General features: G+C 35.6%; 1 protein-coding gene across 5 annotated transcripts in view; it reads left to right on the top strand.

The window, feature by feature from the left end:
* RBPJ (recombination signal binding protein for immunoglobulin kappa J region) overlaps positions 1 to 27,156 on the top strand; it is a 63,509-nt gene that overhangs the window by 23,665 nt on the left and 12,688 nt on the right. For 2 of the 5 annotated variants that reach the window (XM_067298158.1, XM_067298159.1), the window contains exons 2-5: positions 11,094 to 11,132; positions 14,650 to 14,745; positions 24,147 to 24,312; positions 25,845 to 26,019. In XM_067298158.1, the coding sequence (XP_067154259.1) occupies positions 11,094 to 11,132; positions 14,650 to 14,745; positions 24,147 to 24,312; positions 25,845 to 26,019 (476 nt within the window). Of the gene's footprint in view, positions 1 to 11,093; positions 11,133 to 14,649; positions 14,746 to 18,309; positions 18,436 to 18,856; positions 18,879 to 21,552; positions 21,807 to 24,146; positions 24,313 to 25,844; positions 26,020 to 27,156 lie in introns of those variants that run through there. The other 3 variants (XM_013960026.2, XM_013960028.2, XM_013960027.2) reach the window with 3 other exon arrangements.

The following is a 27,156-nucleotide window of genomic DNA, read 5'->3' as shown; positions in this document are numbered from 1 at the left end:
TGTTTACTCATGCAAGTTGTTTAAAAGTGAGCCTATCTACTGATATAGTGCAAATTGTATTTAAATTGCAGTTGTGCTTCCGTGATTTTGTTTTTATGGGGATTGGAAAAGGGAGAGGACAATAATGAAAGCAATGTGGGAGGATGAAAGAGGGTCACAAAAGGGAGAGGGAGTTTCTAATTGAACCAGTGACTTCTAGTGAGAGGGCGTGACTAAATGAACCAGAACTTTTTCTATTGTATTTTTGTCAGTATTATTTGATATAGTGCCAAAAGTGTATATAGTGCTGTACAGTAGAAGACTTGTTTCAAACAAATAACATGTTCCCTGTTCTGGAGGACTTCCATTCTGTAAGTATAGGCTGGAGCAGTACAGGATCATGCAATACAAAGATGTGATAGTGCATGGTCAGTGGCATTCACCCTGGAGCAGGTGGGTTTTAAGTACTTTCTTTTTTTTCTTGAAGTGAGGGAATGTTTTGTGTATCGATCAAAACCTCTGATTTTATGACTTCAGCAGCTGCTGTGCCCTCTACTTCCAAAGAGCCACAGTACAGGCATTTGCCCTGTACAGGCAGAAAAGAACTTTGGGGGTAGGAGAAGTGCTGCCATTGTGCCTGTCCCTCGCTGAGGTTTTAATTAATTTTATCTCCTTTTGTAAGGTGCATAGGAAGGAGGGCACGTTGGGTCAGTAGGATTTCAAAGCAGGTTGGCTGAGGGTATGTGTGCATTGTGTGTAGATGTGGAAATTATAGTTTATTTTAAAAAGAGGTTAACTTTTGAGTATGCCTTCAGCATTGCTTGCATTATCTAATTAAACGCTAAGCTTTTGAGAACAAAGTCTTTATAACAACATTTATTACGACTACTAACCCGTAGACACTCTGGATCAGGGCCTAAGTGCTGCTAGCAGGCAAAAGCGAGAGTGAGTTGATGATTACATGTGATTCTGTTAGTGCATGTGTTCACACTGAATGATGAACCAGCCTGGGGCTGGATGGGTGATTCTGGAAAGTGTTATTTTGCCGACTTCATCAACTCTAAAGGATTGTGCTTATGAACACAGTTGCACCTGCAGGGAGCAAGAAGGGAGATAGTTGTTGTTTGTTCAGCAGTTTCCATGCCTCAGATGTATGATGGTTATGGAAAGAGTAAGAGCCTCTGAAATGCATTATTTCTTTGTGGTTTTAGTTATATAGGTATACATATATGCATACATAAATCTAAGTAGATTTTATAACAAAGAAGAACACTTAAGATACATGTATTACTGTGAAGTAGTGGATCTACATCTTCAGTGTCTTCTGCATCTCCCATAGAGCTGAATATTTGCTATATCAGTATTTTTATTGAGGAAATAGCAGAGGCAACTTCTGTGGTTTTGCTAAGTGAAAGGATATAGCAGAAGACCCTAAAATGTTTAGGAGATGTGTAGTCTAAGAATTTAAAAACTTCTTTTCTCAGACATTACCCAGATAAAGCCACAGTGGTTAGGAAGATTCACAGTATAGGTTGGGTCATATTAGGCTGCATGGCTTTAAGTTCTGACAAACAGCAAAGATCAGTGGACGGCAGAGGAGGAAAAATATATATGGGAGAGTGGGGAGTTAGTCTGAGAAAATGAATCTATCCAAAACTTTATGGAGAATTAAGACTGTTTCACATTATAGCGGTGGCTGAGAGAAGACTTTTTCCATCATCTAGCCTTTCTTCTGACAATATAGTTTTGTTTATTTTGGTTCTTTCTTGTTAGTTTGTGTTTCTAGTATGTGGTTCTTTTTAGCACTGGATGTTCCTACTAGTACAGCTTTCTGTGTTTCCCTTAATTATCTGACCTGTGGATTTTGAACCCATGCTTGCCTTGGAGAAGATAAAATTTTCCTTCTGAAAGTCTTTCTGTTTTAGCCTTTGGTATTGTCTGTTTATTCAGTACCCTCATCCATGGAAAAGGTAAGTATGAAATGTTTTATCTGTGCATGGGGGCATGAATAATATTAACTAGTTGTGTTTATTTGCATCTTCACTGACTTCAGGTATCCAATGGTACCTGTCTTTTGCGTTGTTCTCTTAAATGTTCTTCAGGGTTTTTTTTAATTGTGTGTGTTAAACCTGCAGAACATCGCTTTGAGTTGTGCATTTTTACCATTGGCAAATCAACAATGCCCTATTTTCAGCTTCCTTAAAAATAAAGGAAATCAGTGTAGGATAAAGTGAATAAATCAAATGCTTCAGTTATCCCCAACAGTGAACAAATGTTAAAAGTGACATAAATCAGCAGCTACATTTATTGTGTATTTCATAGACCAATCATAGCAGAAACTACTGGATGATATTTTGTGGTCTTTTTTTATATGCCAGGTCATGCAGGATCATAAATGGTCATTTTTTTAATACATAGGAATTCTCTTTGTGTGTGTGAAGCCACCAGATGGGATAATGCTTCCTAGTGATGGATGATCTTTTCTTTTAGGAGTTGTTTTCTAAAACATTTTTGAGAGAGTATGGTTGTGTAAGCGAAGTGCACAGAAACTCTGCCAGTATTTGCATCTTTTCCTCACAGAAATCTATGCACAGGGAAATATATTTGCATTAAGAGAAAATCTCTGTGTTGTAAAACCTGTATCTGCTGCTTTTGTTTTACTGTGAACGTAACTTTTGTTATTCTAAATGTAGATATCTGCAAAAACAACACAGTGCTGAGCCTTGCCATTACCTAAATTGTAGTATACTGTTTAACCTGTATGATACGTTTTTAAAAAATGGAGGGTTAAGAGAGAACTCTGGGGATCTGTTCAGTTTGTCCTATGTGTGCACACTATTGTATATATTGGCTTTGATAATTTTAAACGTGTTTAAAAACTGTGAGTATGAATTTTCCTCAGTGTCGCTTCAATACCTCAGTAATTTGTCTGTAATAGGTAAATTGAAGCTGGAAATGGACAGAGGATAAAGAGGATTTAAAAAAAAAAAGACAAAGAAAATAGAATCCCAATGTGGTATTTGAAATCTTTCCCTCTGCTTTTCTTCAAGTCGTATTTCAGTTAACTGCTGAAATGAGTAATTTTATATTAATCCTCTATACAAGCTTTAAATGTAAAATTGACTAGAAAACCTAGCATTTCACTTTCCCTGTTCTTTGATAACCTCAGTAAGCTGAGTAAATTTATAAATAGCTTTGTAAAGCGAATGTTACTGGTGAGCTCGTAGTACACAGCTATCAATAGGTTTATGGTAACTGGCCACATAGTAACTTGAAATGAATTCTTCAAAAAGTATTTTTGTTTATTTTGGTGGAAGTAGTAGGCCATGTTATGACTAGGGTCTTTTCATGCTAAAGGCTCAACACACATTTGAAAGACTCTCTGCCTTTCCAAATATCTAACAGTTGTTGATTTAAAGTTGAGTAAAAATGATCAAAAAATGCACATAAATAATTTGTCATATTTTAATATATTTCTTTAAAAGGCATTTGTCTCATTGTCCGATCCCAAACTTTTCACCTCTTTTCACATGCTTTCATAAATTTCGCGACTCTTCAGAGGGATCTAGGCGGGCATTGAACCTGACAATTGACAGTGTTTTTAGAACTGGAATTAAGCAAAGCACAGAATTTTTCTTGTGTGCTATAGTTCTAATCAAAATTTACCTGCAGTAGCTGAAACGGCAGTATTTCTTCATCCACAACCTGCATTTTGATGGCTTTGTGTGCCACCTATTTGGTAGAAATTAGAAATGCGAAACTTTATGTATTTTTAACCTCTTGTCAAACTTCCTTGTCACGTTATGTTGTTGGAGAGCGGCAGGTGGAATTTCTGAAGTTCTGTCTCATTGAATTGCATAGTGTGTTCTAAAACTTCTCGAGAGATGTTATAAAAATCGGAAGTTCTTTCCATTAGATTTCTGTTTCTGTATTATTTCCCTCAGACCTCTGAGGAAGTAAAACTTTTAGTCACTCTGTTCGGTATTTAATTTAGTATTCTTAATTATCCCATCTATCCCATAATAAGCCTATGCTTCCCGTAGGCTTTTTCTTCTAAGTACACTGCACATGTCTCAAAACCCATTAATTTGACAGCTTTGTTTAATGGGAGTGGGACTTGCCACTTAATCAGCTGTTGGGTCCTGCATGGCAATCACCAACCTAGGACGGACGGTATCTTATTGCTGGAGGTTTGTGCTTCAGGAGAAGCAGCTGGAACTGTTGCATTAAACAGCTGTGGATAACTTCCTCCAGGAAGGTTTCCTGCTGAGCACTTCTCTAGGGACCGTTTCCACAATCCATACTGAGGTATTGCAACCATCTCCTGTAGCTTATGAAAAAGTTCCTCTAAAACATTCTGCAACAAAGACTCTGATATTTACTGTGTTATTACTGGTCTATTTTCTTTGAGATTTGAATAAGTAAGCAATTGATTTTGCTATTCAGTAACTTCTGTGATATGGAAAAGCGTTAGCCCCTTGCTAGGTCAGTCAAAAGCACTGACAGTTTTGGAGCTCCTGTTCAAAATGATTTGACAGTGTGATATTTGTGGGCAAGACTTTATCAATGGAACAGGCTGTCTGTGCCTTTTGAAAATCTGGTGCTTGCTTCCCATGTAGAAAGCATATTATTTTCCTGTAGTTTTCCCATTGAGAGCTCTTCACACTTGTGTAAGGCTAAAAGGAAAAAAGAGGAGATTATTAAGATCTCAACACATGGTTTCTGCTATGTTTTTGTATTCTTCATGGTAAGACTAATGGTTTACTTTATTTTCAACATTGTTGAAATTTTTAGATCACCATGCAAAAGCTTAAGAAAAAAAAAAAGGGTAACTGTAGTATGTTTTTGTTAGTCTTTCTATATTCTAGCATTAAAAGTGAATGTTTTGCTTTGCCACAGACTTTTTTAGTTGCATCATCTCCCATACTGTTCTTCTGAGGCCCACTCTTCTTAGCTAGCAAGTCCAAGTTTGCCACTCAAATATGTCTTCCCATTCCCAGTTCTCTGTCTTCCTGATGTTCCCCCACATGTTGGCATCACCCACATATTCTCATTCCTCTCAGCTGTTATTCCTTCTGTATTCAAATTCAACAGCTCCATTTTGCTTTTTGCTTCTCTGGAGAGCATTATTTACAGCAAGAGGTGTGCTATTCCTATTATAGGCCAAAAGTTGTGTCAGGCTATAGGCCAAGTGAAGATAGAATTATTAAGGCAAATTGCTAAAGTTCACCTTTATTAGAATGTTTTGGAAATATTTTTAAGGCTTCTGAGCTGGGTAAAAAAAGGTGAATGGACTTTCTCAGGGATTGCAAAAGAGATGTTCTTGGCTCAAGGCCAATACTAGAAAAATTTGAAGTTCATTCTCAAGGCATGAGGATGCTAGAGCAGTTTGGAGTGACTCCAGATTTTCAGTGGAAGTTGAGGAATGGTACGGTGTTGAGGGTTTTTTTTTTCTTTTATATATATATATTATATGGTGGTTGTTGTTGTTGTTGTTCTTGCAAATGGCAAAACTATCCTGGCTGATATTTTTCCTTCCAAAGCTGGCTTGAGGTGTAACACTGTCAAAGAAAGTTTCAGCCCAAACTGTTAAGTTTAGCAGCAGAAAGCAATATTGTATAACAGAAAAAAGTTAAGTACTTTTATTAGTGGCATATAATAACTGATAGATTCGATTTGTGTTTGTGCTCCTGTGTAGATGCTGGGAAAAAAACAGTGAAAATTCACGCTCCTGCGGCAGTACAAAAGTTAGCATAGTATGTAGTGTACCTGATCTCAGAATTTCAAAAAAGACCTGGAATTCTGACATTTTCTGAAAATATTTGGAACTTATCCTATATCTTGTGTTTTTTTTTTTAAATAACCCACGAATATTAAAAGTTTTAACAAAACTAATGTTACTTGAGGAGCAGTCAGTTATAATTTTATAATAAGATAAAAAGAAATAAAGAAAATTAATTTCCCATTCTGTTTCAGTAGAAGTCTGAATGGTAAACTGGCCCTTGCTACATGAAAAGGATGGTCTTTGGACCAGAAGAATGATTTGGGATGTGATGTATCAGTAAAGTTATTTCTACAGTGAAAAATGTGGAAGTGAAATTAATTTCTGCAAGGTATCAGAAGACAGATAAAATTCATGAACTAATAGGATATAAACTTGTGGCTGGAGAAAATACAGGACTGGGAAAAGAATTATTGAAACGAATACAACTAGATACAACAGCAAGTCATGATGGTTTGACTAATGCTCACGCTCTAGTTTGCAGAGCAGTGTATTAAGGAAATACTAATAAAAACACTGTTCGTCTGAATTAGTTTTGTGAACTGAAATGGCAACTTGCCTGTATGTCCAGCATTCCAATATAGTACACCTGAAACAGTGCTTAGTCTTGAATAGTACAATAAAAAAAGAGGAAGGGAAATGGTGGAGAGCATTCAAATAAGACTTTAAGAATGGGCTTGTAATTAGGACTTGAAATTATATATATTTAGCTTGCTTAATAACCACTATAGGAATAAAACTGTGACACATATTTAGTTTCCGTTCCTGTATATATACATTTTTTTTAATCTGTAAATCTGCATACTTTCAAGATGTAAATGAAGAGGTGGAAGAGAAATAAAAGCTGAATATAAAAAGAAATTCCAGCAAAATCCAGGAAAAGCTACTCAAGGAAAATATTGCAGGCTCTGTCAACTCTGAGAGGTAATCTTGAAATGCCTGAACTAGCTCATTCATCAATATGCCAGACAAATAGAGAAGTTTGTACAATCTATGATTGTGGATGTTTCAATGTCATTTAGTACAAAACTGTAGATAATGTGCTTGCACTCTCAAACTGGCTGTCTTGATGTCACAAAAATTAAAAAGCCTCTTACTCTTTTCCTCTCTGTGATCAGAAAAAATGTGGTTTCTCCACTGATAGTTTCTGCACTTCAGTTTGCATTGTCAATACAAGTATCTACATCAAATTGAAAATGTATGGACATAATAAACCAAATGAACTGTTAAACAGAATACATATAATACTAAATTCTTTTTTATTTTCATATCCTGTTTGTGTATCTTGATTTCTGCAGTGTGACTGAAAATTTGGCAGTAATTCTGACCTCCAGGATGCAAGTGCTGCAGAAAGCAGACTGCTGTGCAATATCGGGTGTTTGTAAATGCATACTTACTGGACCATGCCCACTAGCTATCAGTAATGGCCAGTTAGGGAAAGAAGATGAAAGATGGGGTAAATCTAGACAGTTTGTTCTTTCTGGTAACTTTCTTGCTGCTGGTAGATCATGGTGTAGGTCTTCCTGAGAATAAGATTGTAAATAATCATTACACTTAATGGAAACTGATGGAGTTCTGTACAAAATTTTTGTATGATTTTTTTTAATCCATTTTTTTACCTTAGTAATATCCTTTAGCAATATGCTCCACCACTTGTATTGGTTTTTTTGTTTGTTTGTTTGTTTTAGGGTGAGAAGTCTCTTTTTGTTTTAGAATGAAACTTTCAGATATCAGGTTTATTTTGTAATTCTTGTGTTTCTGAGAACTAGTGACTAGCCACCTGCTTTTCGCCTTCTGCATACCATTAATGATTCTTATAGGCCTTTACATCCATTTGTCACTTCTCTCTCACACTCTCTCACTTGTGAAAGGCTAAGGGGTCTTAGCCTATTGCATATGAAAACTATTGATCATCTTTATTTACTTTCTTGGTATCCTTTCTTATTCTGAGATAACCTCCTTCATTATGGTTTTCCATGAACTTCAGGGAGCATTTAGAACTGTGGATGTGTGATGGAATAATGCTGTGACATAGTAATGTTTATTTGCTGTCTTTTCTATTCCATTCTTAATTCTTGAATTCTAACTTCTTTGACTGTTGCTGTCTTTGAACAAGTGAGATTTTTTTCTCCTGAATGCCTAAAAATGCTTTGCCAGTCAACCTTATCCATGTAAGTGTTGGTCACTTATTTAAGTAATTCTTTATGATACATGACATTCCTTTAGAAAAGTCGCATTAACTTTTCCTAAAATATTGTTATCACTGCCAAAATTTCTCTTAAATTAAGTGCCTTGTAAGTCAAAACTTAGAGGTCTTGCTTCTGAAGACCATTTATGGGATCCTTGTAAAGATTTTGAGGTAGTAGGGGAATGTGCTGTTTATTGATACTGAAGAATATGATACGCAACCACCAGTCATCAGTACAGTTGAGATTGTTGAGGAAAAAGAAGTTGAATTTAAATAGACATGATCAAAAATCAGGCTTTAAGTTAATATGAGCAGGTAACTTCCTTCTCTTCTACTTCACCCTACATGTTTATTTAAAGAATAATATAAGATCTATCAAATCCAGTTGTGGCATCATCTCTTCAGAAAGTTCCTGTAGCTAAGAGTAACAATTATGCATGTTCATAAATCGATTACAGTGAAATTGTTGATGTTATTTTGAATGGAGGAGACTAGGGAAAGCTGTCATGTGGTTTATAAGGGTACTACATTGAGCGTCAGATGGTTAGGATTCAATTTCTGAACCTGCAACGAGACCTTGTGCATCCCGAGGATGACGCAGTGCTTTAGTTCTGCATCTGAAGAATGGAGGTGTGAGTACTTTTTTTCTGAACTGGATATTCAGGATTTAACTAAAGAAAAAGATTTAATTCATTCCATTAAATAATTGCAACTGTTTTATATGGATACCTTGTTTTTAGAGCTCTTTTTAGGCAGTAATAAGTGTACCTGCAAGGGAATAAATCTGCTGAACTCGGAGTTATACTTGAGTAGAACGTAAGGTTTCGTCTGGGACTTTGTGTTATGCAGCTTCTGGCATACTAGTGTCCTCATCTTGGATTGGGTCTGTAGGCCACACTGCAAGTAAGTGTAGTGGATGTGTAATACCTCCTTTGCTCCAAATATGACTACCTCTTTTTTTTGTCTTTGTGAATTAAATTGTGCAGAGGGATTGAAACAAAGAATGTAGTTCTGCGTAAAACTGTGCAGCTAATCTTCAGTTTCTTTTGTTTGTCCATAGTCTTGATTAAAGATAATCTGTTGTCTAGTCAAGGTGAATCACAGACAGATGAATCCTTTGCCAGGTATGATCCTTGGTCTTCAGGGGAGAGCAATAACTAAAGAGATAGTACTGCAGGCGGAGCCCACTCACACTGTTATTCAAGGAAAGTCAAAGGTACATGACCTGCTGGGGAAATGAAGTTGGGCAGATTCTGAAGACATACGTGCTGGAAGCAGAAAGGTTCTGGGCTACAACCTTCCTCTTTGTAGTGGCTGCCTATGCATGTAACTGGTATTACTTCCAAACTGCACAATTGTTTGAGTTTTTTTAGTTATGTTCCTAAGTTACGTTATAACAATGCAGCATATGCATACCACAAAGAAAAATATAAATGAAATACATGTTCAGTAGGCCTTGAAATTTAAAATATATAAAAACAAACCTTTCTGCAAGAATTTTAATTTCATTTAAACTTAAAATACAGTCTTTTGAATGGTTTCTAAAATACAAAGGCCAAACAAGTAGGCAGTACACTAACACCAACAGAGGAAGTCACGAAAGGAACTTAAGACTGGTAGCAAAAATACATTTTAATTTCATTATCTTCATATAGATTAAAACTATTTAATTCCTCTGCATAGACTGGACCATAGGACTTAAGAAGAAAATTTTCTTAAGTCTTTAAAAATAACTTTAAAACTTGCTGAATGTTCTTGTCTTATCAGGAGAGTGCTATTCGAACTATGCAAATTGCATTAACTATGTATTTTTACTTTCTACATTTCTAGAAGTACTGAGATGAAGTTGGAATGTATTAAATAATTCCGCAACCAGTTGCCATAGGGTTCAGGACAGATCTGCTGCATAAATAGGGGAATTTCTTGTGACTTCCTTTAACTATCCTTTTTGTGGGGGCTGCTTCTTCCAGGGACCTTCCGTCACTGTTGTAGGGATATATTAGAGGAGAATTTATTTCATTGTCCAGGAAGCATAAAGGGAAAAATATACCAGCTTATCAAAGAGCTTGGCAAGTCGTAGAGGTATTTATGAACACTGTCAGCAGATGTACTGTCTCTTGTGCCTCAGTTTATTTTTAGGTAGAAAGGTGTTAAGCTAAGCCTGCTAGATGCTTGTCTTAAAGCTGATGTGCATTTCTTTTTTTGTCCTCATTTTAGTTTGTGGTTATACTTCCTTACCAGGTTGAACAGAGAAGCAGATACGCATTTGCTGGGTACGGACTTTTGTCAGGTCTTTTACCTGACCATTTTGGTTTAATCTGTTTGGGGGGTGTCTTTGTTAGTGAAAATGTTTCTGTGCTGTGTGAATTCATTGTCTTACGAAAGCTAAGACTTTTATGAAAAGTTTTAGTTTAAAGAGGGTATTCTCTCAAGGGCAATGTTCAAGGACTGGAGGAAATACAGCTGTCTGAAAACACTTTATGGGTAAATAACATTAAATGTATAGCAAGATATTTTTAGATCATCCTTGGCTATGTTTCATAGGAGATACTGTTTTCTTATGTCTGAACCAGCATGTATGAAATATGTTGTCATCCTTTCCGTAAGAAATCACTGAGGAGAAACCGATTTCTGAGAAATTGTCCCAATGGGAAGCGTTCGCTGTGTTTTGCCAACTCAGAATCAGGGAAGAGTCTGCTAATTTCTGTATGTTGATAATAACTGGTTTTAGCTGTAATATCTGAACTTTCCAAAAGCAATTCAGAGAGAACCTAAATGCGAATCTAGCTGAAAGTGTAATAAAAAAAGAATAGCTGGTGGGGGCATTTTTTTGTTGGTTTATAAGCTTGAAATAAATGGAAGACTTGTTTAGCATTAAAATAACTTATATAAATGAAGCACTTGGTTTTTGTAGATGCTTGGGAAAGAAAGTTATCTGGTGTTTTGAATAAAAAATGCCTCTGCTATTGTGGGAAAAGCTGTTGCAAGGAGGTGGTTGGTATTTTAATAGTATTTTATCTAGGAAATTACAAAGAAAATATACCAATTTATAATACATGTTCAGAAATTGTAGAATTGGGATTATATTTTGCTGTAAAACTATGACTAAATGTTTTTGTTTAAATTAACACTTTTTTTTTCCAGGAAATTTGGAGAGCGACCTCAACCTAAGCGGCTCACTAGGTAAGATTAAAGTATTTCCATTTTTATCAATTTTATAAACTTACCCTTTTCATCTCAAAAAGAATTTCAAAGATAGATAACAAATTGTGGGCTGCTAATCCTAGAATTTTAAATGTCAAAGCTTTTCAAAAATGCGATTCTTGTAAGCAGTCAGCAAGAAGTAAATGCTGAAGAGTAAGTGGCTTATTTGTTTTTAATATGAAATTCCAAATGCCTTTTTAGAAATTGTATTGATTTCATGTATCAGTTGTTGTGTATTATTCAATAGAGTTAGGTTATCTGGTTAGGTTTAAATCCCCAGAGATGAGCCGAATTTCTTTTCTTCGGCAAAAGTGACTTGTGAAGTCATATAAAATAACAGTCTTTACTGGCAAATTTCAACTGTTTTGTTAGTGCTATTGTGCTGCAGTTAAGAGCAAAATTAAATGGTGCTGTCAAAGAATTATCTTAATCAAATTTTGATGAAGTCTGAACAGTCAGAGATAATGTCAAATAGTACCATGAAGGCAGTTCATTCTGAAAAGGGTGTAGGTTGAGTGTGGAGTACTGTGCCTGAACTGGTCCTGTGTCGTCTGCAGAGGGTTTGTAATAGATGCTCTTAAGTAATTGCCGTTTGCAAATTGTCGTGACAAGTCAGTGCAAATGTTTATTGTTCTATATCACAGCCTGTGTGCCGATTAGAAGCAACTATTGCATTTAAATCCTCTGTTTGCTGGAAGCACACAAGGTCTCCAATCTTTTTTACAGTTGTGTGGCGATAACAGTGTATAAAGGCGCAGGTGCCCGTTGTTGCTCTGGCCTACTTCTCTTCTGAATGCATTTGTGATACTTTATGGAAACCACCAGGGAAAAAGCACCTATGTTTCATGTCAGGGATATTTGTCTCACTGCATTTCTGGATAAGTACGACACTTGCATTTAAATGCGGAATTGATCCATACTGACTTATAAGTAATTAAACAAACATAACGCTTTCCTATTGACTTGCTTATTTTCTGGGATATTTCAAGAAATTAAGTTTTAAGTCGGGGACGGTTTTCTTTTTTGAGTAGTAACAGCTGTTAGTATCACCCTAAAATTGCTAATTTACCTTCTCCGATTTAAAGACAGCAGCTACAAAATTAAAGATTATTTAGACAAAATTGTTCACGCCAAGAGTTTACTACTAAGTATAATGAGTCTACATTTCATGTACAAGGTTTTAGCTACTAGATTTGTAAGGTACTTTTTCCTGTGAGTACTGAGTAGGCACCTGGGAACTGCTAGTCATTCTTCAATGCAGTAGCTTGTAAACGTTTTCTATACCAAGCGAGAGAGACTGGAAACAAGCAACCTAACTTTTCCTTTGAAGAGGCAATGCTAAAAATGAAAAACTATCATGCAAATCTTTAATTCATTTATGTAACACTCAAAAATATATCTCTATCCTTTTAAAGGCATGTAGTTAAATTATTGGAAAATTACTCGGAATTTTTAAAGGCACTCCTGTGTGTCTAATAATGTGTTCATCCTCATGCAAGCTCCGGTGTAACAGGAAAACTTTCCCATATGTGTTTTCCTGAGAAAATACTAAAACTTTCTTTTTTTCTTTGTTGTACAATGTCCTTGAAAGAATAAAACTATTCACAACTTTGTTTATAGTGTCACTTATTTTTGCAGTAAAATGTAAATTATAATATTACTACCTTTGAAAAAACCTTTGAGATTTAATAATGAAAAATGCCATATAAGAATCGCAATAGTTTTATGTTTTCTTTATCAGTGGGAGGGGCTGGGGGGACACATACCCAGTTCTCCTAAGAGCTCAAACTGTGTGAGTCCACTGTAGCAACAGACCGGGAGAAAGGGCAGAATTTCTTCGTGATATATTAGATAGCACCTTGGCATTATTATGGGTGGAGAGGTTGCTGGTTTTTTTTTTTTTTTTTGGGGGGGGGGGTTGGTTTTTGTTTTTTTAATGTTAGTCAAACTGAAAAAGCATTTAGTATAACAGGTCTTAATAGAGTATTTCAAGTTATGAGCTTGGATATAAAAAGTTTTTAAACCTAGTTAAAAACAGCTAATGCATGTCATAATGAAATGCACTATAATAATTTCAGAGTGAATTGTGCTTAGATTTTTGTCATTTAAAATATATTCTTAAATAATGATTCTGAGGAAAGTATGTATATGTACTTTGAGAGAGTTCTTACCATCTGTGCTTTCATGTATAGACATACATGTTACCAGTTATTAGCCAGGTGTAAATATATTGGGTTAATCCAAATTTAAAACAGCAATTCAGGTCTTCTTTCTCTGCTGTTATATCCTGCTTATTTCCATAGAATGCGTAGCGCACTGATCACACCCTTACACAGGCATGGCAAATGCAAGAATTTACAAAGCAATGTTAACAAAGTGTTTTTTTTCCCCCCCCATCTACTTGCTCTGTGAACATATATCTGGGGGATTTTGAGTCAACAAAGTGTTGCTTATATCTTGCATCTTTTCTCACTGGAAACATTTCTTTAGGAAGCCAAGGCATCAGTTTATTTTGGTGTTCGAGGTCTCTCTGAAGGGAATTCAACAGCTGCGTGTAGTTCACCAAAAATTCCTCTTCTGTAGTTTCAACACTTCATATAACTTCCTGTTAAATTCATAATTTGTTTCTCTGGTTGATGACTTTAAAGACGAGCTCATTGGTGTAATATAGGCATTCAACCTGCAAAAGCTCTGCCTGGGACTTACAGGTGTGCTTGCCAGCACTCAAAGGCAGCTCAGCCCCCGCATGCTGAATTTGGCAAGCTGCTCAATGGACAGTTAGATTATTATACCTAAGAATGATAGGATGTATCATTCCCTTATTTCTCTCAAGGAATGGCTGTTGGTGTGTCTGAGGTGATCACAGCTTTTATCTGTCTTCCGTCATTACAGTGGTGAATGTTAGAAAATCTAAAATTCTTTTGCCTGATTACGTGCAGAAAAATAGACCAATAGGCTTCTGAAAAATTTAAACATTTTTCAGCATCTTCACAATCAAAAGAAAACTGCTAAAAACATGACACTAATTCAGTTAATAGCATAGGAAAAAATTCTGAACCGTTTGTCTTCGTTATTATGGGAGACTGAATTATTGATTAAGGAGATGGCATTGAATTAATGAAGTGTGTTCTAATCAAATATTTTTAGCATGGTATTTTATAAAATCAGGCTTTGAACATGGTGTGAGGATGGGCATTGAAATGAACATCAGCATGATTTTTACATAACGATCATCTTTTTTTTCTGGAAAATGTACTAATAATGGTAAATGGCAAAAGACCACTGCAAATTCAATACAAGATAGTTTCTTCTTTTCACTGTGCACTTGTCTTAGAAAATAATGCAAGCTTATTTTGACCCTATTAGTCTGCTGACAGTTGCCCTTCCCCCCTGCCAATTTCAGTTATATTTATTTTTCCTAAAGCTCTCTGGATTATTATAATTATAAACCAAACAAAAAGAGCTTTCGAAGTTTACTTTGTCTTTTAATTTTTAGGGAAGCAATGCGAAATTACTTAAAGGAGCGAGGTGATCAAACAGTGCTAATACTCCATGCGAAAGTTGCGCAGAAATCGTATGGAAATGAAAAAAGGTAAGTTTCTTCTCCTGTCTTCCCTCCACCGATCCCAGCTGGGGGAAATAATATATAGTGTATATTCTGGTGCGTAATACTGAGCAGAATTCCTCCAACTATATTATAGTCTGAAGATACATAAAATGAAATGTGTCCTCGTAAATCATTTAATTATATAATGAATGTTACAAACCTGTGGCATTCAACATAGTGATGCCTGCTTCTGCCAACAGGTTCTTTATCTATGGGTGGAGTTTTTCTTCCACTGAACTCAAACAGCTCTTATGGATGTTGTGATGCCCAAGTAGGTTCTTCCTGTACTGTTGCTTTCCTAAAGGAAGAATAGGGAACTTAAGCTAGTCGCCCTTCTTTACATCCCATAGTAGTAGTAGAATTGTACATACTGCAGCTGTTTCTCTAGTTTTTTGCTAGTTAAACTTCTTAGTTTTGTGTGTCATCTTGAAAAGTAAAAAGAACTCATCATGATGATCGAGCAAAGACAGCACATTTTTTGCAAATTAGCTTGATGATGACCTCAGTTTATTGACTATCTTAAAATCAAATATTGAAAAAAGGGGAGGAACTTTAAGTGTTTTCACCTTTCCTAATAATTCAATCTTTCATGGTAAAATTAAATATTTAAAACATTTAATTTTAAATCCTTCATTTCAATTCTGGAGGAAAAGAAGGTGATTAATAGTGGCTGTTTACAGAGGAGATACCATTTTTCCAGAGTCACTTCAAATTGATGTGAGAGGAAAACTGCTAACCTCAGAAAGATAGATTTCCGAATCAGATCTGTGATAACTTTAAAAACAGCAACAGGTCAGTTATTTATAAATACAGTTATGACAAACATCTTGTAAAAATCAATATTATTAATATTTACTATTAATGTTTGATCATTATTTTAATGTCCTTCACTCTTATGTATATCCTACTGGATCATTATGCTTTCTACAATTTTCAGAGATTGGAGATGTTAGCATTTTTATCTTGAAACAGTTAGAAAACGGGAATCCATCAGAAATAACCTGCAAAATTCTTAGTTTGATGCTACCAATCAAATAACTTTTTAATGTTTCTGAATCATGGAGATGCAGACTATATTTTTAACTGTTCTTCAGGATTCTCTCTCTGGATATTGGTCTTTCAGTATGTGTCTTCTTCCATGATAGCCAGTGTCTAAAGCCTTTTCTTTTGGGCAGTGTCCACATTCTGCAGCTCCATTGAATTGTTTACTCAAGAGTGCTTTTTAGATCTCTGTGAAATTCTTGATGATAATCAAATGTGAAATCAATGAAAGAGGAAGAAGGAAGGACACGAAAGCAAAGTAGTGTACTGTGTGTGCATTAATACACCTCTACAGCCCTCTGTCGCTTACTGCAACAAGTAATGCAAAGGAGTTGCAATGCAAAGCCTTACTAGCAATAAATAACACCTTTAACCCTTTTCAGCAAGCTCCGCAGCCAAAAAGATTTATCATGACTCTACAGGAACCTCCAATTGTTATCTTCACAGATTGTGTTTTCTTGCAAAAGTAGCATAGTTAAGGCTCACTGCAGATGAATTAAGCATATTACCTCTGAAAAAATGAGGTGTGTGCCTGCAGACAAGAAAGTGAATTTCTAAAAAGCTTGAGTGTAACTTCAGTAAGTTTTTTCTCCTAGGGCCACAGCAGTTCATGAGGACAGGAACATTTTACAAATCTGCCCTGTATCTCATTGTTTTGGAGAATAGTTTGCATCAAAAGAAGGAAGAAAATACAAAAATAACTTATGTTGTTTTGATTATTAAAATTTCTATTACTGTTGAGAAGACTTACAGAAGTGTTGTGAAGAATACAGATCAATGCTTTAAATTGTTATTTGTTAACAGTTTCTGAAAGCTCCTGTGTGCACTTCATAGTCAGCATTGCCATAAATTCTTACTGCCTTGAATGTACATGTAGACTTTACTTGATCCTTTTAAAACCACTTTAGCATATGCATTATTGAATTCTCAAGTATTGGTAATATTCTATAAGCGGTTTCTCCCTGCATGGAAAGATTGCTAACTAGTATTAGGCATTCTTCTGTCACTGTAGGGTTTGTGAGGTGAAGTTCACTTGCCTAACTCAGCGTAGCTTCATGAAACTTATCTCGGCTTCTCCTCATAAAGTATATCCAGTTTTTTAAAAAAATTACTGCTGCTTTATTCATACCAAAACATGCCTTTGATCTTTCACATTGCTGGACTGAACAAAGTTAGTAAAGGTTTAAGGCTATCTTACGCAATTGGTCAGCTAAGTTCTCACCCTTTTTTTATATTTAATAGCTTTTCTGAAGTGAAATGTTTTGCATACATCATTACTGCTTTATAGACCAGTCTATTTCATACTTATTTTTATGGAAGAATATCTCTTCATATTTTTTTATAGGGCTTCAGTATAACATGGATATAATCTAGTTTACTTTTGATACATAAAGAATAAGTTATATTACACTATCTTTATAAATGAAAATTCAAATGACAAAAGGACTTGTTTCTTAAATTTGATGTATCTTTCAGTTAAATCTAGAAGCTAAAAAAAAGTCCACCTTCTATTCCACTCTTTAAACTTTGTTGTAAGGTCATGGAAAATATTCATCATTAATAAACTTTGCATAGCAAAATTGAAAGTTAAGTACAAAAACTACCTTTTAGTGTTTTGATGAAGCTTAATAGGTGGTGAAATACTCTGTCAAAAACTCACTGTAGAATGTGCAGGTCTTGTGTGTTATGGTCTGGTTTAAATATGCTTCATAGAAATAGAGCTCCAGGTTGTTGCCAGGTAGAGGGAGACTTTCTGTGTTAGTTTGATAGTCTTTCTGAAACCCTAAATACCAGTATAGTAATGATGGGAGATTTCTTTCTTCTTTGAGTGGGCCCTTCTTATTAGCCTTGCTTTTCTCAAAGTCAGTGCTCTTTAATTTAACAGAAGAAGAAGAAGAAGAAGAAGTCAGGAGGTAAGAAACAATACACTGTGTTTTGGACTTGAGTTTAAATCTTTTTGCCTAATGTTTCCTGTTGGATGGCTGTCATCTTTCAAAGGCATTCAGCTGACAGGAGACTAGAGGCTCAGGTGATGTTTAGCCCTAACGAGCATGGGTGTTAGGCTTGTGCTTGTGTGTTTTTTCCATAGTTACCATTCACAGAGATTTGTCTCTTCAGAATCTCGCGTTCTTAGTGGAAGGGACACAGTTTGAACAGTATGAACATTCAACAGTTTGAAGGGCTGAAGTGTTTTGGATCCCAGGATGTGATTAGTGAAAGAATGTGAGCCAGATTGGCACTTGTGGGGTATAAGCTATTCTGAGTTTAAACATTGTCCCTACTGGATGTTCTAGCTGCATCTTGTTTTAGAGCTGTTAGTGAAGGAGCTTCTGTAGTTTCTGCTCAAATACTTCTCTTCGCCCCACTGAGTGTGCCTGCTGTCTTGTTAACATTCTTGTTGAGTGCATTGCCTTTTCCAAGGCTTGCCACATGGCTCCCCTGCCTTACCCTTCGCACTCTAGCACCTAATTATTTTTCATTTGTCTCTTGTTGTATTATATTCTTTAGTGGATGTTGTCAGTTCCTTCAGCTCCTCAGAAGGAAAGAAGACTGCTGAGTGGGTTCATGCTCAGAACAGTGTGGGTAATTGACAAACATATCTCCTGCCTTGACTGACTCCGAATTGACCAACAGGTACAAAGGAAAACAACTTACCTGCTAATGTCACCCTGAAAATAAAGAAAACAAGGTGGTAGATGCCTCTAAATCCTCCTCAAGGCAAAGACTTCTGTAAGATGAATGCAGGGCTGACTTGGACAGTTTAAAAAAGCATACCTTTGAGAGCAGAAGCCTGTGGTTTTAAAAGAACACTGAGTGTATCAGAACTAGGTAGCAGTGACATGAGCTTAGTTTATTTTATATTCCACCTCTTCCTCCCTGGCAAGTCCTTCTCTACCTGAAGTACCATATTTTCTCTGTATTGATAGGCCTTAGTTGACTAAAGGGGCTGAGGGGACGCATTGTTCTCTCCTTGTTTTTTTGTCTGATTAGAAACAATACTCCAGATGATGCTGAAGACTCAACCTATTCCACCTTCTTTTGTTGCAGTCAGGATGCTGGAATCACTAGAACTCGTGGTAAATTTTGTTACTCTTCCCCTGAAGTCATTTGGAATGAAGGGGAGCATCTTTAGACAAACCTGAGCTTGATGTTCTTGCCATGGAAAAGTGTTCAGTTTCCAGTCGGTCTGATGGAAAGACTTGTCAGAACAGACAGATTAACAGCTTGGTTCCATTTATTGTACTGAGTTACTGTTTTGTGAATCTGAGAGGATCAGTGGGAGAAGGCATTATGGGGATGCCCTTTACATTTGGAGATAGAACTTCTGCCCTTTCCTGGCTAATGTCAGTCCCAATGTTAGCTTCATTTAAAGCTGCCCACTATTTTAATTACACCAGTTGGAAGCTGCATGTGAGGAGTATCACAGAGAGAGTAGCTTCCTCTGAGAAACTGGGAGTCCAGAAGAACCACAACTAAATGTTGTGGAGATAAGTAGTAATAAATACATGAAGTGTTTTCTGAGATCTGATATCCCAAAATAATATCCAAGTTTGGCCAGTCAACCCGTCACTATGCTTTACATCAACAAATAGGAGGCACTGAACATGCATCTTGTCAATGAAGCTCTAACAGGTGTGGAATGGGTTTTGTTCAAGAAGACATTCCTGGTTGCTATACTTCCAGGAGTGAATGAACTCACAGAGTTGATCCCCAACAGATCTTGCAGAAAAATGCATCCCCTCCATGTTGTTTTACTGCTCATTTAACAAAGATTTGCCAGTCTACTCATGGCATTGAGAAGAGGTATTAAGGGAATATGTTATCAATCCGATGGGGAAATTATGCCCTACATGATTTTCCACCATTGCTTTTTGTACTGAAAATTCTGACCAAGCTCAGAAGAACCAGAGGGAGCTGTTTGTCCCTCCAACACCCATCACTTTGTTTTTTCTACAGGTCAGATTAATACTTCAGAGAAATTTTTATCTCCCACTCAGTCTTAGTTTAGTTTTGTGGTTGAAGAAAAAAGAGGTAGGCCCTGTAAATCAAAGGTTGAAGGAAGAGTATTTTCATTTGTTCCACCAAACCTTGTCCTACCGTATTTTCAGTCAGTAACACTGGAAATTACTTTAGCTTTTTTTTTTGCAGGGGGGGAAAGAGTCTTTCTTCTTTTTTTTTTTTTCATAGTTATCTGAAAGCCAGCCTCTCACATAAACATATACATTCCTGTTTATATGGAAATTATTTATTAATTAGAAAAACTATTTCCAACGGTTATTGTTTTACTGATCAGATTCTTTAATCCTCTGTGAAAATTAGAAGTCTGTGAATCCTCATTGCTTATTCGCACTATATTGGATAGGAAAGTTATAGTTAACCGCTTGTACATTAGTTCCTGGGATTGTAAATATGAAGTAAAAAGCCACCAGACTATACTTGTCTATATCTGAAGACTGAGTAAGAGGCTGGCACTTCAGAAAACCCATCACAATTGTTACCATCCAGACAGTTTCCTTGTTTGACAGTTTTAACCAAACTTAAAATTCTCTAAGCTGCAAGAATTTCTTTCTTTGTTCATAATTTGTAGTTTTCCAGTGCTTTTCTCTGTATTTTAATTTTAAAAGAGCATTTTAACTTGTGGCTTTTTTTCTCTTTGGCAATGGGTTAAAATTTGTTTCTTATAGGTCTGTATTGCCATCTAGAGGTTGTAGTTATTCAAAGGGCTAGACTTATAACAAAGCTGAAATGAAAGTGGGTATGAAAAAGGCTTGGAATTTTTTTTATTGTGTTCTAGCCAGTAAGATAAATACAAAAGAGTACATGAGGGAGAAAAGTAAACTGAATGCGTGATTGGCTTTACTGTATTATACCTAATTGAAATGCAGAGCTTGAGGTGTTTGTTTTTTGTTTTGGTTTAGTTTGTTGGGTTTTTTTGCGAAGCATTGCTCAGTTAATAAACATTGATATTAATTTTTAATCTCTATATAATTCCTTAATTGGAAATAGCTTATAATTGTTGATAAGGAAATTATCGAATGCTTCAATTAAAACTGTTCTGCATGAAGGGATCTGGCACTGTCTTTTGAGTTTGAGAGTTCAGAAGTTGATTAGATGTGTGATGTGTTTTTTCTGGTGGTCCAGGTGTGTTTCCAGAAGCTAGTCAATTGAATAAATGTATCTGTTACTTCAGTCTTTTAAAAAAAAAAAAAATTCTAGCTGTAGTTTTAGCTCATAACCCCCCTTTCAATGTATTTTGCATGTTGTCGCAAACATGACAATGGCCCTCTCCCTAGGATGTCAAGGTAGAGTAGGTCTCCTAAACATTACTTGGGCAGGTTCATTGCCCTCCCTTGCCGATCTAACAAAAATGTGACTTTTTCTTCTTCCCATCTGTGTATGTCCATAATTTTTTTTTTTTATGTGTAGGTCAAAATTATCTACAACCAAAATTTCCTCAGTGTAATGCTAAAGCTATTATTTCTTGCTTTGTTTTGTGTTTGTTTTCCTGAAACATGCCAGAAGTTACAGCAAGCAGTAGATGAGCCTCAGAATAGATTTTTAACTCAATTATAATATTCACATCTAGATGTTGGGTGATACACGGAAAATAAATCAGATTGAACATGTAGAAAGTAAACTCCTTGTACTTTGATGTATTTTTATGACTTTGACCTTTCTCATTGCATTGTCTTTCTCACAAACTTAAGTCATCTTAAGATCATCTTTCCTTTACGGCAGAGAAGCATTTGAGCATAATTAGGTCATGCAATCTGCACTGATCTGATGTTTGAAATAAATGCAGTTGAGAACTAGAAAATACATTCCTGTTTCTGAGATCAAAACTTTACAGCAGGATGGGAAGGACTTAGATGATATGTAAAAGAAATACATGATGATCTTAAATATGCCCCTATTGCAACGTTCTGCATCTTTATGAAGAAAACTGAAACAGATGTCAAGTAGCAAAAGATGAGGAGCAAAAGGCAGAAATAGTAAACAGAACGGTAATATACCATGTGTGCTGTTTGATAATGTAATTTTTTTATTAATGCTTACTCTTCCTGTCTGTGACTTTCAAACTTCAGAACCTCAATTCCTACAGCAGTAAGATTAAAATAATCCATCCTATGTCAGATAACGATAATTTTCAGCTTTGTAATTTGTGGCCTAGCTTGTGAATGTGCAATACTCTTACACTGCTACTCAGAAAGTGTAAAATATTGTCTCTGAGATACTTTACTGGGTAGTTTCTCAAGCTGACAGTTCCATAAGGAAACATCTGCTTTGCAAATTGGCATGTTTCTACCTGGTGCCTTGGTTCTCTGTGTTCTGCATTTTACAACTGCAAGAAAAACTTCCAGACCTTCCTATGACCCATAATTCCCTCAAAGAATAAAATACAAATAGTTAAAGCTGGTGAAATAAGAATGTGGAAAATATTTGTAGTTGAACTTTGAATAGTTCACTTCTACAAGTAGCTTCCATTAATTCACAATTATGTATTTATCAAAATTTCTATGCTCGTGACAGCAACAGAAGGAGCAAGTAATTTTTATGGTACATACATCTTTGCTGAAAGGACTTACCATAATGGGGACAAACTAGCTTTTTTTTCTCTATCACTTTAGATTTATTAAGTTTAAAAAACAATTTGTAGGAGCAGTTTCACAAACTAATTTGATGGGCTTCTCAAACATGCATATCTTTTGACCTCATGACTTAAAATTTCTACTAATTCTCTTCTGTAGGTGGTATTTTTTCAAACCAGAGAATGATGCTTTTGAAAAACTTCCATAGATATTTAAGTTTTTTATATATATATATATAAAAATATATATTTGTGTGTGTGTGTATATATATATATGTGTGTGTGTGTATTATCAGTTGTGCTGTGTTTTCAAAAGAGTGAAATTAAGTGAAAAATTTTCACTGTGAATTCATTTGGCAAGACTGAAAACTTGATTTTTTTTTTTTTGACTGAAGTGGTTTATTCTGAATAGTTATCATAACCATTGAAACATTTTCAATTGCAATAAAACTTTTAAAATTTGGTTCTTTGTTTAGCTAACAAGGAATATACATTAATTCTGTGTAATTAACTGAAATGACTACAAATCTTTGCATTTATTCAGATTCCTAGTATTTACACGTGTTGTTATGTGATTATTAGCTGGGTTCACCTGTTTAGAATTCTGTTATTTAAAAAAGTATTTTATATGTGTTAAATAAAATTAGTTGTACTGAATAGATGAGATAAAGAAATATATTAAACTTGGTTTTGATACTAAAGCTGACTTATACTAATCAAAGTTTATATAGTGTTTAATAATATGAACAATCCACTAATTCGGTCGTCCCAGGCCAAATTTTCAAAAAAATTTTACCTACCTACAGGAATAACGTAGGAGTCCTCTTTGGACTTCAGATTTGCCAAGTTAAATGCTATACTCTGATTTGAAATAAACAGAATGATTAGAAACTTTTTTGTTATCCTTTCCCTTCACACCTCTTTAGCTACCTCAAAACTGGCATGTACTCATAGTTCTACTGCTTTTTCAACTTTGATCTTAACTAAATGAAGAAAAATACACTGAAGCTGTTGGCTAATGGTTTAGCTGTGACTAAAACCAAAAGCAGTCAGGATTTACATTTTAATAGTTTGCAGAAACTTTAAGGAGCAAGATATGGTATTACAATGTTGTGTTTAATTTTAAACGGGTTGATGTAAATGGTACCTAATCAGTAGACTGATTTCACTCAGTACTGTTAGAGAGCAAATCATGTCTTTTGCAGTTATTAGTGAAGATGTAAAATCATTTATTCCATTTATAAACTGTAAAAAAGATTTATGTTTGGGTAGAATAGAGACTTCCTCCTTGCTAATGATTATACACTAAATGTTTAGAAACTGTAGTCAACAGTCGCCCATTAAATTAGGTTGTGGAACTGCTGCTGCTGCTGCAGTAGGAACTGCATCATATTAACCACCTATGAAAGCACAATACTATCATCACTTCTAAGGTGCCTTTTTTTTCTTTTTTTAAGAATCTTTTCTTTCCAAGGGTATAAAGCATTTTCATTTTATAGAGATACAGAGTGTTAGCTATCGTATTGAATGGGAAAGGTGCTCTGTGACAATGCACCTAATGCTAATTTTTCTTACTTTTTCCCCCTTTTGACTTGCATTTTAGAAAATCTTCAAGGCAGGTGAAGGGTATGCATGTATAAACTGGAATGCAAAATATAAATTGACTAAGAAAGCTTTGGGTACACAACAGTTTGTGTCTAAATATTTTTTTTCTTAAAAGCTGTATGTAATCTTATCGTACATTTTTCATTTTCAGGTTCTTTTGTCCCCCTCCATGTGTGTATCTTATGGGCAGCGGATGGAAGAAAAAAAAAGAGCAGATGGAAAGAGATGGTTGCACTGAGCAAGAATCACAACCTTGCGCCTTCATTGGAATAGGAAACAGTGACCAAGAAATGCAGCAGCTGAACTTGGAAGGAAAGGTAGAGCAAGTGTAATGAAACAGTCAAACTACTGCAAAGGATATTAAAACTACGTGGTGCATCTTTCAAGGAATGTGCTTGCTTATTATTGACAACCTCTGGTATACTGTGGCAGATATTACATAAGTGGTTAGAAAAAAATCCCTCAGAAATACATGGGACAGTGTGAATCAGTGGACCTGATGGGTCATAGGATCATAATAGGATATTAACTTTTCATTTCGGCATTGCTGATTCAAAGTCTGAGTCAGTAAACTGTTAGTTTATTTGGTAGGCATCAAAAGTTAACTGAAGTAAGGTTGTTAGCTCAAACTGTTTTCATTTGTCATGTGTCCATATCACTGGCTTGTGTGAATGGGTAATCTTACCAAGGAAGTATCTGAACAACATCTGTTGCTAGAGGTAGGCTTTAAGTTGCTTTGCATCAGAATATTAAAAATAAAGTTAACATTTTAATAGATTTAGTAGGGGTTTTTTTTTACAGTGCTATAAATTGCTACAATTTTTTAAAGGTATTTCTGATGACGTAAATAGTTGGAATAAAACTGACAGCCTGTAGATGCCTATTTTGGCTGGTGTTGTATTAAGCAGTGCTATATAACTGTAGTTTTTGTAGCACAGTCTCCTTAGAAATGTTTCATATGTTGCTGAAGGTTTTTTTTCAAGTATATAATAGAATCTGAGTTCCCTGTCTTGGCCCCTCATCATAGTGCTGCCATGGAAGCTAGTGACTCGGTCACCACAGATTAGATGATTTTGGTCTGAACAAATTTGTTGCACTGTCCTGCAATCTGGCTGGTTATTTCCAAGAGCCATTACTATCTCAAGTGGTTTTCTCAAAATACCCATGCCATATATACCTTTTAGCTTAAACACGTGATTTCACAGGATCCTACTGAAGATGGTAAGGCTTTAACATTTATAGTATAACTTCTCAGAAGCATGCTTGGTGTAATACCAAGATAAACACTGATTTTGTGCAATTTCTGAATGCTCAGTTCTTAAAATGAAGGATGAGAAAAGTTCCTTTTGAGATATCTAAGCTCCTGTTGTCACCTAGCTTAAACATTTGGCCATTAGTAACTTTCTAGTGTTTCAAAACCCAATCCTCTCTCCTTCTTTCTTGAAAGGTTTGACTCAAACACAGTTTCTGTGCAGGCAGCCTCTTGTGTGTACCCACTGTACTGCTTATATAGCTATACTTAATATATTTTTAGTAGTGCTCTCATCCACTCAGGCATGGCTTTGCTATGCCTGTAGTCTCTAATTATCTGGTTTCCAGTCTTAGCAGGGTCTGTAGAAAGAATTTAAAGTACTGAAGTCATTCACAAAACTAAATAGTAGTCCATATGAAAGTGTTCCATATCAATTAGAAAAAAGAATTCAAGTGTTATTGTTAGTGGTAAGAGATGGAGAAAGCAATTTTTGACGTGATTTAGGAAATTGTCTTGTTTTGTTCATAATTAAATGTATATAGGCTCTTGAACTTAGTTGATTTGAAAAAAGAAACAATAGTATGTTTTTACCTACAGAACTATTGCACAGCCAAAACATTGTACATATCTGACTCAGACAAGAGAAAGCACTTCATGTTATCAGTAAAAATGTTCTATGGCAATAGTGACGACATTGGTGTGTTCCTCAGCAAACGGATCAAAGTCATCTCCAAACCTTCTAAAAAGAAACAGTCCCTGAAAAATGCAGACTGTAAGTATTTGTTTTGCAGTTCTTTTCTTTATGTAGCAATTCATTTTGCCTCCTATTCATTTTTTCTTACATGCTCTGAGGTTTAACTACAAGTCGAAGTAAATGCAATAAAATTATCACTTTCTAGTTTTTCCTAATGTACTTCAGAACTCTGCACATCAGTGTATTTTAGTGTTTCAGTTTAAATAGATTATACTGTAAATGAGTTTTTTGCAGTCAGTCTTATGTAGTAAATGTAAAAGGTCCATCAAAAATCTTTATTCTCAGGAGTGAATCTGTGTAGACAAATGCGTCAAGAATGTTCCATCTCCACTGTCTGAGTTGCTGGATCTCTTAAGCTGCTGTGGTCTGGTGCTTAGAATGTCTTGACTGGTAGCAAAGGGATAGCTTTCAGATTGTGATAAATGAGTAGCACCATGTTACCAAACTCACTTTTTCACATCACAGCCAGCTTCTTACTGTCTCATGCCATTTTCATGTTGGTTTTATTTTTAATATATCTTGCATGTTTGCTTTTAAGTACTTGGTTAAGAAATCTGTAGAGTGCTATTTCATGCAGATTTCTTTGCTTACCCTGTTTTTCAACTAAAGATATTTCTGGTGCTAATGTACAATTGGGAGCATTTTTACTTTTCCTCCAAAGTTTTTGCCTGCCTACCACTGGAGCACTTCAAGAGTTGCCCTCTTTTGTTTTTTAACTTCACTAGTGCTTTAAAAGGCTCTTCCGTCTGTGTTGGGCTGGAACCCGTGCACCTGTGGAATGTGGACTCAGGGCTGCTAACTTGCAGCATGACTAAAGGCAGTCTGTTGCTGTGCAGCTCGTGCCCGTGGGCTCAGACTGTGCACTGTTGACTTTGTATTCAGACAATTTTGATGGGCAGTAAATATGAACCAAGTAGAAGAAACATGCCCGTTTTGATGACAAAATAATAGGTAAGCTGAATTTTTTTAGGGGAGCAGACTTAGCCTTTCTCCCTCTTGAATGAACTTATTAATAAAATAAGTTCAGATCTGAGAAAATTTCACATTGCATGGTTACAATTTTATGTAGTTGTGTCTGTCTTCCTTTCAATTGATTGTGATTTCTAAGAATAATTTTTCCTTATACTTCAAATAAAATGATCACTAAAAGTAGCC

This window comes from Apteryx mantelli, chromosome 5 (genome assembly GCF_036417845.1).
Source record: "Apteryx mantelli isolate bAptMan1 chromosome 5, bAptMan1.hap1, whole genome shotgun sequence".
NCBI classification, from domain to species: domain Eukaryota; kingdom Metazoa; phylum Chordata; class Aves; order Apterygiformes; family Apterygidae; genus Apteryx; species Apteryx mantelli.
Note: the sequence above shows the minus strand (reverse complement) of the source record. Positions and strands in the feature narration are given on the sequence as shown.